This window comes from Oryx dammah, unplaced genomic scaffold (assembly GCF_014754425.2).
Source record: "Oryx dammah isolate SB20612 unplaced genomic scaffold, SCBI_Odam_1.1 HiC_scaffold_2, whole genome shotgun sequence".
Taxonomy (NCBI): Eukaryota; Metazoa; Chordata; class Mammalia; order Artiodactyla; family Bovidae; genus Oryx; species Oryx dammah.
Window position 1 is genome coordinate 183,902,275 of NW_024070186.1, and position 10,531 is coordinate 183,912,805.

Below are 10,531 nucleotides of genomic sequence, written 5' to 3' on the forward strand. Positions count from 1 at the left end.
GATCTTAGGTAAATGGCAGCCTTCTGTTAGCCTCAGCCTCTCCACACGTTGGGGGCTCATGGGCTACATCCTGAGAGTTAGATGACAGCTAGGTCTCCACCCACTTCTCTTCAGGGTCTCGGAGGCTCTGGTCCGGAGGAAGGGCTGGACCCAGTCCAGGACCCAGGAGAACCAGGGGAGGCGGCTGCCAGCTTCTGGAACTAGATCTTGGGCGTTGTGCCTCATGGCAGTCTGCAAAGGGTGTGGGCGTCATGGCCAGAGGGCTCCCTAAGGCAGCACAGCTGGCCCTGAGCCAGCCCAGTGCAAGTCACCAGGCTGCCACCCAGAAGTCGGCATGTTGTGCTGCTTGGCTCTGCCACCTTCTCAGCACATTTCTCCCCCTGTCTCCCAAGAGGATAGATTTTAAAGCTGTAAACCCTCAGGCTCCCACCAGCAAGCACCAGATGGAGATTTCCGGCCTCTGGGAACAGGGCTGAGCTGAGCTTTTGAGTTACATGTGGACCCTGCCCTGGCAGAGAACGGGCTCTCTCAGCTTGCTCTGAGCTTGTAAGAGAAGATAGAAAACACCTGGGAAATCTTATTCCCTTTATTCTCTTCAACTAATCAACATGACCACTGCTGACACAACACTGCTATTGACACACAATACTCAAAAGTGGGGCCTTTCTTCACTCCAAGGGGACAAGTCAGATGAGTGGGGGCAAAAGAGTCGGGGCTGCTCACCTGAGGGGCAGGTGTGATGGAACCCCACCTCTTGGTTGATGGTTGCGAGCTTCCCCACCATTCAGGATTCACGGCAAGTTCTCCCGGGCTCCCTTCTGACCTCCATATCCATAGCAGTTTCAAGTTTCACCCTAAGCTCAGATCAGTTTCTACTCTCCCTTCTGCTTTCACCAATGACGCTGTGACCCTGTGCTGCGCTCCTCCATGAGGGCCTGTCTAAAGAGTCAGGCATGCGTGGAGTTGGACAGGAGGGTTTGGCTACACTCTGCCTTCCCGACTTACTTCCGGTGGGAAAGTGCCACGATCCCCTGGGCCTTGGCCTGACCTGGTCAGAAGGACTCAACACTGCCGCCTCCCCCAGCCTGCTCCCTGCTTAGTTCCTCCCAAGATGTAGCTCGCTCTGGGAGGAAAGCAGCTGGCTAAAGGAGTTTGGGGAGGTGGGCAACAGAGAACAGGTCGCATCCCAAAGGTCTCTGACTCTGCCCCCTTTCTTGCTATGAAACCCCAGACCCCAACTAATTGTGTCCACATCGTCCATTTGGTACCACAGCCAAGACCCCTGGCCCTCACCCTATGACATGCGAGCATCCTACTATGTATGCTACACCCGAGGCCTGGGAAGGTCCTCGGTCAGCCTTGACCACCCATCTTCCCCCTGGACTGGCCCTGAGCCCCAAAAGCTGCTCTCCTGGACCCTTCTGGAGACTGATTCCTCAGGCCTATTTCCAAGAGGATCTGCTTCTAGTTTTACAAGGGGTTTGTCTCTACAACTGATTTTTCTTTCTGCTGCCATCTTAGAGGAAAAAAAAAAACCTGCTTGGAGAATGGTATCCTCTTCCTCAGCCTGAGGGATGCCTCCTTGGTCCATGCTGTCAGTAGAGGCAGGCAGGCTCCTTCTCCCCTCCTGGTGGCGCTTTCTGACCTGGCACTTGGGTGGGTGGGGCTTTATGCAGGTATTAATCAGGTCTCCCCATAGTCCCCCAAGACCTGCCTTTTCCTTCTCCCCAGCAGGCCTAGGCTTTTCCTCCTACAGTGTTCTAGATTTGAGTCCTTGAATTTGAGGGTCATCCCTTTGGGAACAGGACAGATGAAGGGTGAAGCACTTTCACCTTTTGAACTTTTAGGTAATGGAATCAGAGGTCTCTTCCACAGGTTTGTAGGAAGCCGGGTCACCCTCTCCAGGGATGTGACTCCCCACCTGGCATCTCAGTTCTACTTGTACCACAGCGCATTACTGGGGCCAACGTGGTGTCAGTGTGCACTTCCTCTGGACCCAGCTCTGGACAGGGAGTCCTGTCCTCCTTTAAGGGTCTCTGGGGTTAAGGGGTGGGGTTCTTGTTATGGATGTTTCAAGAGTTTTGGCTCTTCAACCGTTTCAGAGGACAACAGTCTCATTCCCCACCACGGGAGCAGGTTTGGCAGGATTAATGAAAGTATGTCACTGTTCGTGGTGTGTGAGGACAGGAGACGGGCCTGGCCAGGGAGTGTTTCTCATCATTCTGTCTCTCTCTGAAGGTTTCTGGCTAAGGAGGAGAGGAGCCAAGTGGGTAGACTCTTGTCTTCTTTCCAAGACCACAATTGGGCTGGGCTGCTGCAACCTCAGAAGGCTTCAGGTACCCAGGTGAGGAAGGCGGTCAGGTCTCCGCGTACTCTTCAGGGACCCACGGTCCAGTCTGTGGGGCATCTGAACACCCATCACTACATGTCCTCTTGCTGGCTTGTCCTCTTGCAGCCTTGCTAACAGCTCAGATGAGAGAATGAGGTTAAAAATCAGGTTGCTGGCTAATCCAGGCTCTCGATTCTGGCCATTCTGCTGTCCCTTGTTGCCAGAGAATCAAAGGTGGTGCTCTTAAGAGAAGTCTGGCCAGAATTTGACCACACACAGACCTCGTGTCTCTGAAGGGATTTATTCTTTGGAGGATGACTAGCAAGGCTTCTCCCTCTCTGAGGACAGAATGTAAGGAAACGGGCTGCCACAGCCTCAGGACTGATGGCAGTTAGATTGCAGGAGAAGCCTCCCGACAGTGAGACCTGAGAATGTGGCAGGAGGGAGGAGGCCTCGCAGCGAAGATGTTCCCCAGCTGGGGAGGGGTGTCCTGCCTGGCTCGGGGATGTGGGGAACTCTGGTGGCCTGAGCTAGGATCTGCTTGTACTTGCAGTTTGACAAGCTTCTGAAACAGGGAGGACTGGGCAGCCTGGAGTTTGTTGGGTTCCATCTTGACAGCTTCTCCACCTTGGTTCGCTTTCCTCAAAGCACTCTAACAAATTACCCTGCTCTTCCCTCCAAATTTTTGTGGTGGTTTCCTAGTCTCCTTACACTTAAAACTTTTATGCTCCCCAAACTCTGGCCTTTAAACAGGCTGGACATGTTTTTTTCTTCCCATTTTGGGGGTTCTTTCTGATCAGGAGTTCCATGGGCCTCTTCCTCTCTCACACACAATCATCTAAGACTTCCCTCGTCCCCCAGGGAACCCCCAGTGCCTTGAACTGGACCTTCTCTTCCTAGTTCCTGGGTCATTTCTCCTCTGGGGAATCAGAAGTTTCCTCCTCATTCCCACGCTCCTCCCCCAGACCAGCATTTTCCTTGGTGTCATCGTCCACGGCTCTGGCAGACGGGCTCCCTCCCATACTCTTGGGGGAGAGAACGCTGTGGATTGAGTTCATGGGAGGTCCTTCTACACCTTCTAAGGGTCACTCCTCCCAAGTCAACGCCATTGTCAGATTCCCTGTGCTTCCCCGACCCTATAGTTTCACTAGGTTTTCGATAGTTTTATAGGGTTGTCTAGAGACATATTGGGACCTCTTCCTACCATTAATAGGGCTTTTATCCACTATGGTTTATAGGGTTTTTCTGCTACAGACTTAAAGGGCTTTTTTTTTTTCCTACATATTTATAGGGTTTCTAACCCAACAGTTTTTCTCTACTGCCTTATAAGTGGTTCCCACCAACAATTTTAAAGGGTTATTCATCACTGATGTAAAAGCACTACTTTTACCCACAATTCTTTATCCTCTTCTTCTCTACAATCTGATAGGGTTTTCCTCCTTTCCCCACATAACTTTTGGGGAGACCCAGTGTTCCTCTCATGAGAGAGAGGCCTCTGGTCTCCAGACCCTGTTTACAGGGTGACCCCAGGGTGGCAGCTCCTATGGAGGAGGAGGGCTGAGACTTCTGTGAAGCCATCTCCACACTCGGGGCACAAATAGGGCTTTTCTTCCAAGCTGGTTTTGGGGCTTCCCCCTTCCTCATGGCTGCTGCTCTCTGTGGGTGCAGGGGCCTCTCCCTCACCTTCCTGGCTTGTGGACAGGGTGGCTGGCTCTGGGAGGGGGTCCTCGGGTATGGGGGACTTTTCTCGGGTATGGGTCTCCTGGTGCCGAATGAGAGCCAGGCGATCGAGGAAGGAGGCCCCACAATCTGAACAGCTGTAGGGTCTGGCTCCCAGGGGGCTCCTGAGGTGCTCCAAGAGGACGGAGGAGCTCTTCCCCAGCTCTGGACTCTTCTGGGCTTTCCCGCCGGCATGGACTTTCTGGTGCAGCAGCAGCTCTGAGCTGAGGGCAAAGCTTTTTTTGCATTCGGGGCATTTAAAGGGCTTTCCACTGAGGAAGGGACTGGGCCCCGCCCCCTCCCCGAGGCCAATCCGATAATCGGGAAAGAGAAAGGGCTTTTCGCTGCCGTGGGTGACCTGATGCTGGAGGAGCACCGAGCGATCCAGAAAGCTCTCGCCACAGTGCGAACAGATGTAGGACTTGGAGGAGGGCAGCCCCAGCCTGTGGCTGAAACTCTCCTGCCCGTCGGGCATTTTAAAGGGTTGTCCGGGCGGGTCGGCTCTGCCCTCCGCAGCACCGGGAAAGGAATTCCCTCCAAAAGGGAGCCTGGGGGACCGGAACTGAGGCGACTTGGGAGCGGGGTGGGCGGGGAGGCCGTCCGAATTTTTGTAGGGGTTTTCGCCAATATGGATCCTCTGATGCTGCATGAAGATGCCCTCGTCGTTGAACCCCTTCCCGCAGACCAGACACTTGTGGGGTTTGGCTCCGGGGGGTGGGGTCAGCAGGGCGGGGTCCCCGAGCCCCAGGAGGCCGTCGCCCTGAGCTCTTCGGGCCGGGGTCTTGCCCCGCTCGTGGATCACCCGATGCTGCTCCAGCTCGTGCGCCTCCAAGAAGGCCTTCCCGCAGTCGGAGCACACGAAAAGGTTCTCATCCATGTGCGTGCGCACGTGCGTAATGAGGTTGGAGCTCTGGCTGAAGCTCTTGCCGCACTCGGGGCACTTGTAGGGCTTCTCGCCCGTGTGCGTGCGCCGGTGCTGGATCAGGTGCGAGCTGCGAATGAAGCTCTTGCCGCAGTCGGAGCACTTGTAGGGCTTCTCACCCGTGTGGATGCGCTGGTGGCGGATGAGGGTGGAGCTCATGATGAAGCTCTTGCCGCAGTCGGCACAGATGTAGGGCCGCTCGCCGCGGTGGATGCGCTGGTGGTTGATGAGGTTGGAGCTGACGCTGAAGCTCTTGCCGCACTCAGGGCACTTGTAGGGCCGCTCGCCCGTGTGCGTGCGCTGGTGCCGCAGCAGCGTGGCGCTCAGCGTGAAGGTCTTGCCACACACCGGGCACTTGAAGGGGTCCTCGCGCAGGTGAGTCCGCTGGTGCTTGATGAGCGTGGAGCTGTGGCCGAAGCTCTTGCCGCACTCCAGGCATTCGTAGGGCTTCTCGCCCGTGTGCGTGCGCTGGTGCTGGGTGAGCTCCGAGCTCTGGATGAAGCTCTTGCCGCACTCGGTGCAGCGGTAGGGCTTCTCGCCGGCGTGGATCTTCTGGTGCTTGAGGAGGTTGTGGTTCTGGCCGAAGCGCTTGCCGCACTCAGGGCACTTGTAGGGCTTCTCGCCCGTGTGGGTGGCCTGGTGCTGGATGAGGTCCGAGCTGCGGTAGAAGGCCCGCCGGCACTCGCCGCACTTGTAGGGCTTCTCGCCCGTGTGCGAGCGCTGGTGCTTAATGAGGTTGGTGCTCTGGGTGAAGGCCTTCTCGCACTCGGTGCACTTGTAGGGCTTCTCGCCCGTGTGCGTGCGCTGGTGCTGCACCAGGTTGGAGCTCCAGCTGAAGCACTTGCCGCAGTCGGGGCACTTGTAGGGCTTCTCGCCTGTGTGCGTGCGCTGGTGCTGCACCAGGTGCGAGCTCTGCGTGAAGCTCTTGCCGCACTCGGAGCAGGTGTTGGGCCGCTCGCCCGTGTGGATGCGCTGGTGCCGCAGCAGCTTGGACCACTGGCTGAAGCTCTTGCCGCACTCGTTGCAAATGTAGGGCTTCTCGGCGCCGGCCGGGCGGCCTTGCACCAGCTCCCGCAGGCTGGGCTCATTGGCCGGGACCACCGGGGGGCTGTTCCAGGTGGTCAGAGTCCCCCACTGCCAACTGGCCTCACAGGCCTTAGTCCAGTCTGACGGGGTCGGGACTACCTCGGGGGTAGGGGTGTCCAGAGGGGTCTGGTGGTCCGAGGGGCTGGAGTGACCCAGCGGGGCTGGGGCATTTTGGGGGCTGGAGGCATCCTGGGAGGGTGTCTCCATGGGCATCTCTGATGGGTCCTTGAATTCTGGGCTCTCATCTGGATCTCCCAAGATGACCTCTTCCCCAGAACTTTCCTGCTGAGTGTTCTCCTCTTCGTTCCCACTCTCTGCACCTACAGAGAGAAAGGGAGTCTCCAGCCCCCATCTCCTTTCAGAACCTGGGGCAGGCCTCACTTCCCTCCTCCCCGGGTTTTTCCCAGAGCCTGCGCCCCTCCCTGAATGGGGCCACTCTCTCCTCAGGACCGCTGTCTCTTCTTGGGTCCCTCACCTGGGTGAGCATCGTCCGGGCTCTGTCCAGGATCCTGCAGATCTGGGCCCCAGAGCGCCGTCTCAGGTTCCATCCCGGAACTCAGGGCTGTGCAGTGCTCCAGGGACCCTGGGGGTGGGGCGGGGCAGGGAGCTGAGCTCCGGCCTGTTTTGACTCCCCCACCCCCACTCCCGTATCTGCCCCATCCCCAGCCCTTATTCCTCCTGATGTGAACTGTAGTCTTCTACCTCCCCATTATTCTGCGCCTCAGTTCTCACCGCGACCCCCTCCCCCTGCAGGCCTGCCTTCTGCTCCAGAGCTTAAGATCACCACTAAGCAAGTAGGTGAATTTAAGAGTGTAATTAAAAGCTCGTCAGTCATAACCCTTTGAACCCAGACTGGGGGCTGGAGAAGCATCTGACGCCCACGGAAAAGGAGGCGCTCACCCCACCCCTCCAATGCCCAGAGGCTGGGAAACCTGTTATTTTGTTAATCAAAGGAAGCTCATTAAGACTCTAATTTTCCTCCTTAATGGGGCTGCTAATTGGGAACAATAAACTTTGCTTATGAGCCCCACAGAGAACCAAGACTAGCTGGAACACTTAAAGAGTTAAAAAAAAAAAAAGTAATAACCACCCTGATTTCCCTGAGGGGACAGACAGGGCCTTCCAAAAGACTGGAGCACTTTCCGTTATCTAAGCACAGAAAGAAAGAGGAAGCTCGGGCTAGAGGTAGGGAGAAGGGGCAGTTTAAAGCCATCACGGGCTTCTGCAGAAACTACTTTGACAGGGAAATGGAAAGGAAAAGAGAGACAGGATGAATGCATGCAGACCACCTGGCATGTGCCAGCAGACGCAGTGCCTGCCCTATGGTCCTCATCATCTCACCCCCAAGTCCTGTGAGGAGACCCAGGAATCAGGTTGTCCATTTTCCTGGTTAGGAAATCAATGCCCAGTGAGATTTCTTCAAGGTCACAGGATGGGAAGTGGCAGAGCTAAGACCAGAAATGCAAGATTCTGTGTCTGGCATGTCCTGGCCTCTAAGAGAGAGAGACGACCTTGAAAGTCATGTGAAACTCACAAACGTGGGCAGATGGGGAAAGACAGCTCAGTCAGAGCCTGCTGGCCATGGGAAAAGGCTGGAGAAATTCCTGGGACCAGAAGGTTTCCCTGGCTATGAAAGAAGGGGTTGGATCCTGACAACCCGGAGCTCTGAACAAGAAACAGAACACTCCCGGCTGAAGCCTTCCACTATGGTTCCATCCTGGCATCCCTTCTTCTAATCCATTTTCTCTTTTGTTGCTGCTGTACTCCATCCCTAACACGTACTAGGTGTTCGGTAAATTCTGGATGAATGAATGAGATGCCCCTTACTCCTAGAGAAGCTCTTTGGTCCAGTGCTTTGGAGAGGATGGCAGCAGAGGAACAGGAGCTCAGAGTGAAACACAGGCAGCTGTCACTCCCAAAACGGTGATAAGATTCCGGGATGAGGGAACAGGGCCTCAGGCGCTAAGTGCGAGGAGAACTCCCCACAAAGTTTAGACCCTTAAGAGAGACCCTGTGGGGGCCTGGGCTTTGGGTGGTCGTGTGCAAAGACCCCAGAGGAGGCTGTGGGGTGGTAACCAAACTGAAGCAGGAGCTAGCTGAACCCAGGAGAGACAGGAGTTAGATTTTAGGAAGTAAATGAATTTCTTCATCCCTGCAGCTTCTTAGGCTCTGAGAATCCCCCACCCCCATCCGTAAGTGTCTGTGGGGAGGTGGCAGCTGGGACCTCTGCCAAGCTGGGGGGTGCCTGCCTATTTTGAAGAGGCCTGCTGTGTTTGCTGAGGACAGGTGAGCACGCATGTACCTTGATGTCTCTGGAGAAATTCAAACTCAGCGGTCCGGGGTAGAAGGGAAAGGGTTAATGACAAGGCCGACATGGAGCAGGAAAGTGGGGAAACCGAGGGAGGTGAGCGGTGCTCGGGCCTGCACGGGCCTCGACCTCAGGCCAGCCCCACTGCGAAGGGAGAGGGAGGGCAGAAGAGGAGGAGGCTGCCTCCCAGAAAGGTGTGGAGAGCGGCCCAGGGTGACCCTGACATGGAGGCAGCTGCGGGAATGCAGCCACCCTGGCCCCGGTCCCCCCACGCCCGCACCGGCCCAGACCCTGGACTCCGCCGGTCCCCGAGACCCTCCTTCCTTTCTCCAACCCCGAGCCCGGCATCCTCCCCTCCCCCGCCCCCCGGGAGCACCCAGGATTCCCGGCTCCCCCGCGGCGCCCCAGCCCCCGGCCCTCCGGGCCGAATTGCCTCTTCCCAGAATGCTCACGCCCTCCCCTCCCCCACAGCCAGACCCTCGCGCTCTTCCCAGAATCCTCGGCCCTCGCGGCCCCTGCCCGGCCCCCACCCCTACCCCGGGCGGCCGGGGGGCAGGGGAGGGGGCTCACGCCCGGGCCCGGGCCCCCGGCCTCCGGCGCCCCATTGTTCCCCAGCGGCCGTCCCGGGCTCTCCGGGCCACCCCCCCGGGAACCCAGGCGTCCCCCACTCACGGCTCTGGGGTCTGGGAAAGGCCGGAAGGCAGGATCCAGCCCCAGGGGACTTAACCCCTTGAATGCCCTGCCTCGGGGGGCGGGCTAGATGCCGAGGACTCTAGGGTCCTTCTCAAGGGGTGATCCCAAGCTGAGGACCCGGGGACCAGTTCAGGGTGACTGGGACGGAGCAGGAAGTGACCCCAGCTTCCCGGGCCCCTCTAGCCTGGAGTCAGAGCATCAGCTCTATGGGATTTAACCCTTTGCCTCCCACAGCCTGGGAAAAAAAGGAGGACGGGGAAGCCGGGAGGTGGCGGAGACGGCACCCCTCTCTCCGTCTCCAGTGGGAGCTGGTTCTCGGGGGAACCGAGATGCCAGTGAGGGGCTGCAGATTTCTGGCCACCCTGCATCTCGCAGGGGCTCCGCCTGCCTCTCCCAGAAAGCCCGAGCTCTGATTTGGTGGCTGCTGGTCCCCTGGGGCCTGCCTTTGTTGGGACTCAGACCCACAAAAGGGGCTTGGATGCCTAGGTTGTGGGTTGGGAGCAGGGGCTGGCCGGCCACACTTGGAGATGGAACATCTACAGACGAAAAAAAATGGCTTAGTTGAAATAAGTCACAGCAGCAAGCATTTGGACTGAGGGGACCAGCACAGCCAGGAGGGACTTGTGGCAACCTGTGCCTCCCTGGCAAGTGTGTGCCCACCCCTTCGGCCCCAATTAGCTCTCCTTACAGGAGGAAACTGAGGCCTGGTTGTGGCAGGAGGGAGGAGGGCCAGAGCCTTTCCCAGTAGCTCCTGGGGCACCCAGCTCAGAGCAAGAGAAAAACCTAGGTGGCCTCCCAAGGCCATTTTATGTGGGCTCCCAATGTTTATAGCCTTGATCTCTTTTCCTCCTCACTCCAATCCACGATCATCCCCATTTTACAGGACAGGAAACTAAGGTGTGAGATGTGAGGCCATGCCACTATTTTAATTTAACACATTTGTATATGGAAGCCTATTACCTCTGGGCACTGTGGGGAACAGAAAGGTGGGGAGACCTTAGAGCTGAACAAAAGTTCTCTACCCTCAAGAACTCAGAAGGTTTGAGTGTGTGTGTGTGTTAAACACAAAGGAATTACAGGAGAACGTGAGTTCTGTCTGTTCAGAGACGTGAGTGAGCTGGAGAAAGAGGAGGAACAAACTGTCAGAAATCGCTATAGTGGATGCAGCTTCTCTGGGCCTACGTCTGCCGTTTAGAGAGTGTGGCCAGCTGGACAAGAGGCCCTGCTGGGCTTGCCTCTCTTCCTTATCAGCACGGTCATCTTCCACCTTCTCTAGCAGCCATATCTCCATCTTATCCTTGGCTTCCGACACCTTTGATACCTCACTGTCACCTCAGGGTCTTTGCTCCTCCTGAGCCCCCTTCCCCTATGTTTCTCGCAGCATGTTTCACCCCAACACTATCATCCTCTCCTGGGGTTAAGATCAGCTCCATCCAGGCAGGGGCCTGGCCTCTTGTCATCACTGCCATCTAGA

The 10,531-nt window shown here is 56.9% G+C and overlaps 1 protein-coding gene across 1 annotated transcript; it reads right to left on the bottom strand.

Moving 5' to 3' along the window:
* Positions 1 to 572: 572 nt before the first annotated feature.
* On the bottom strand, positions 573 to 9,437 carry ZNF629 (zinc finger protein 629). The gene is made up of 3 exons (XM_040258639.1): positions 9,037 to 9,437; positions 6,532 to 6,639; positions 573 to 6,376 (listed from the first exon to the last, which is right to left on the bottom strand). Exons 2-3 carry the CDS (start codon positions 6,602 to 6,604, stop codon positions 3,843 to 3,845), a joined length of 2,607 nt encoding a protein of 868 aa, XP_040114573.1. The 5' UTR covers positions 6,605 to 6,639; positions 9,037 to 9,437; the 3' UTR covers positions 573 to 3,842.
* Positions 9,438 to 10,531: the final 1,094 nt, after the last annotated feature.

Excerpts from the sequence above, each read along its gene's own strand:
- ZNF629 (XM_040258639.1), bottom strand. The coding sequence starts at position 6,604 with ATGGAACCTGAGACGGCGCTCTGGGGCCCAGATCTGCAGGATCCTGGA. Across the intron at positions 6,377-6,531 it reads CCCGGACGATGCTCACCCAG|GTGCAGAGAGTGGGAACGAA; the intron begins GTGAGGGACCCA and ends TTCTCTCTGTAG.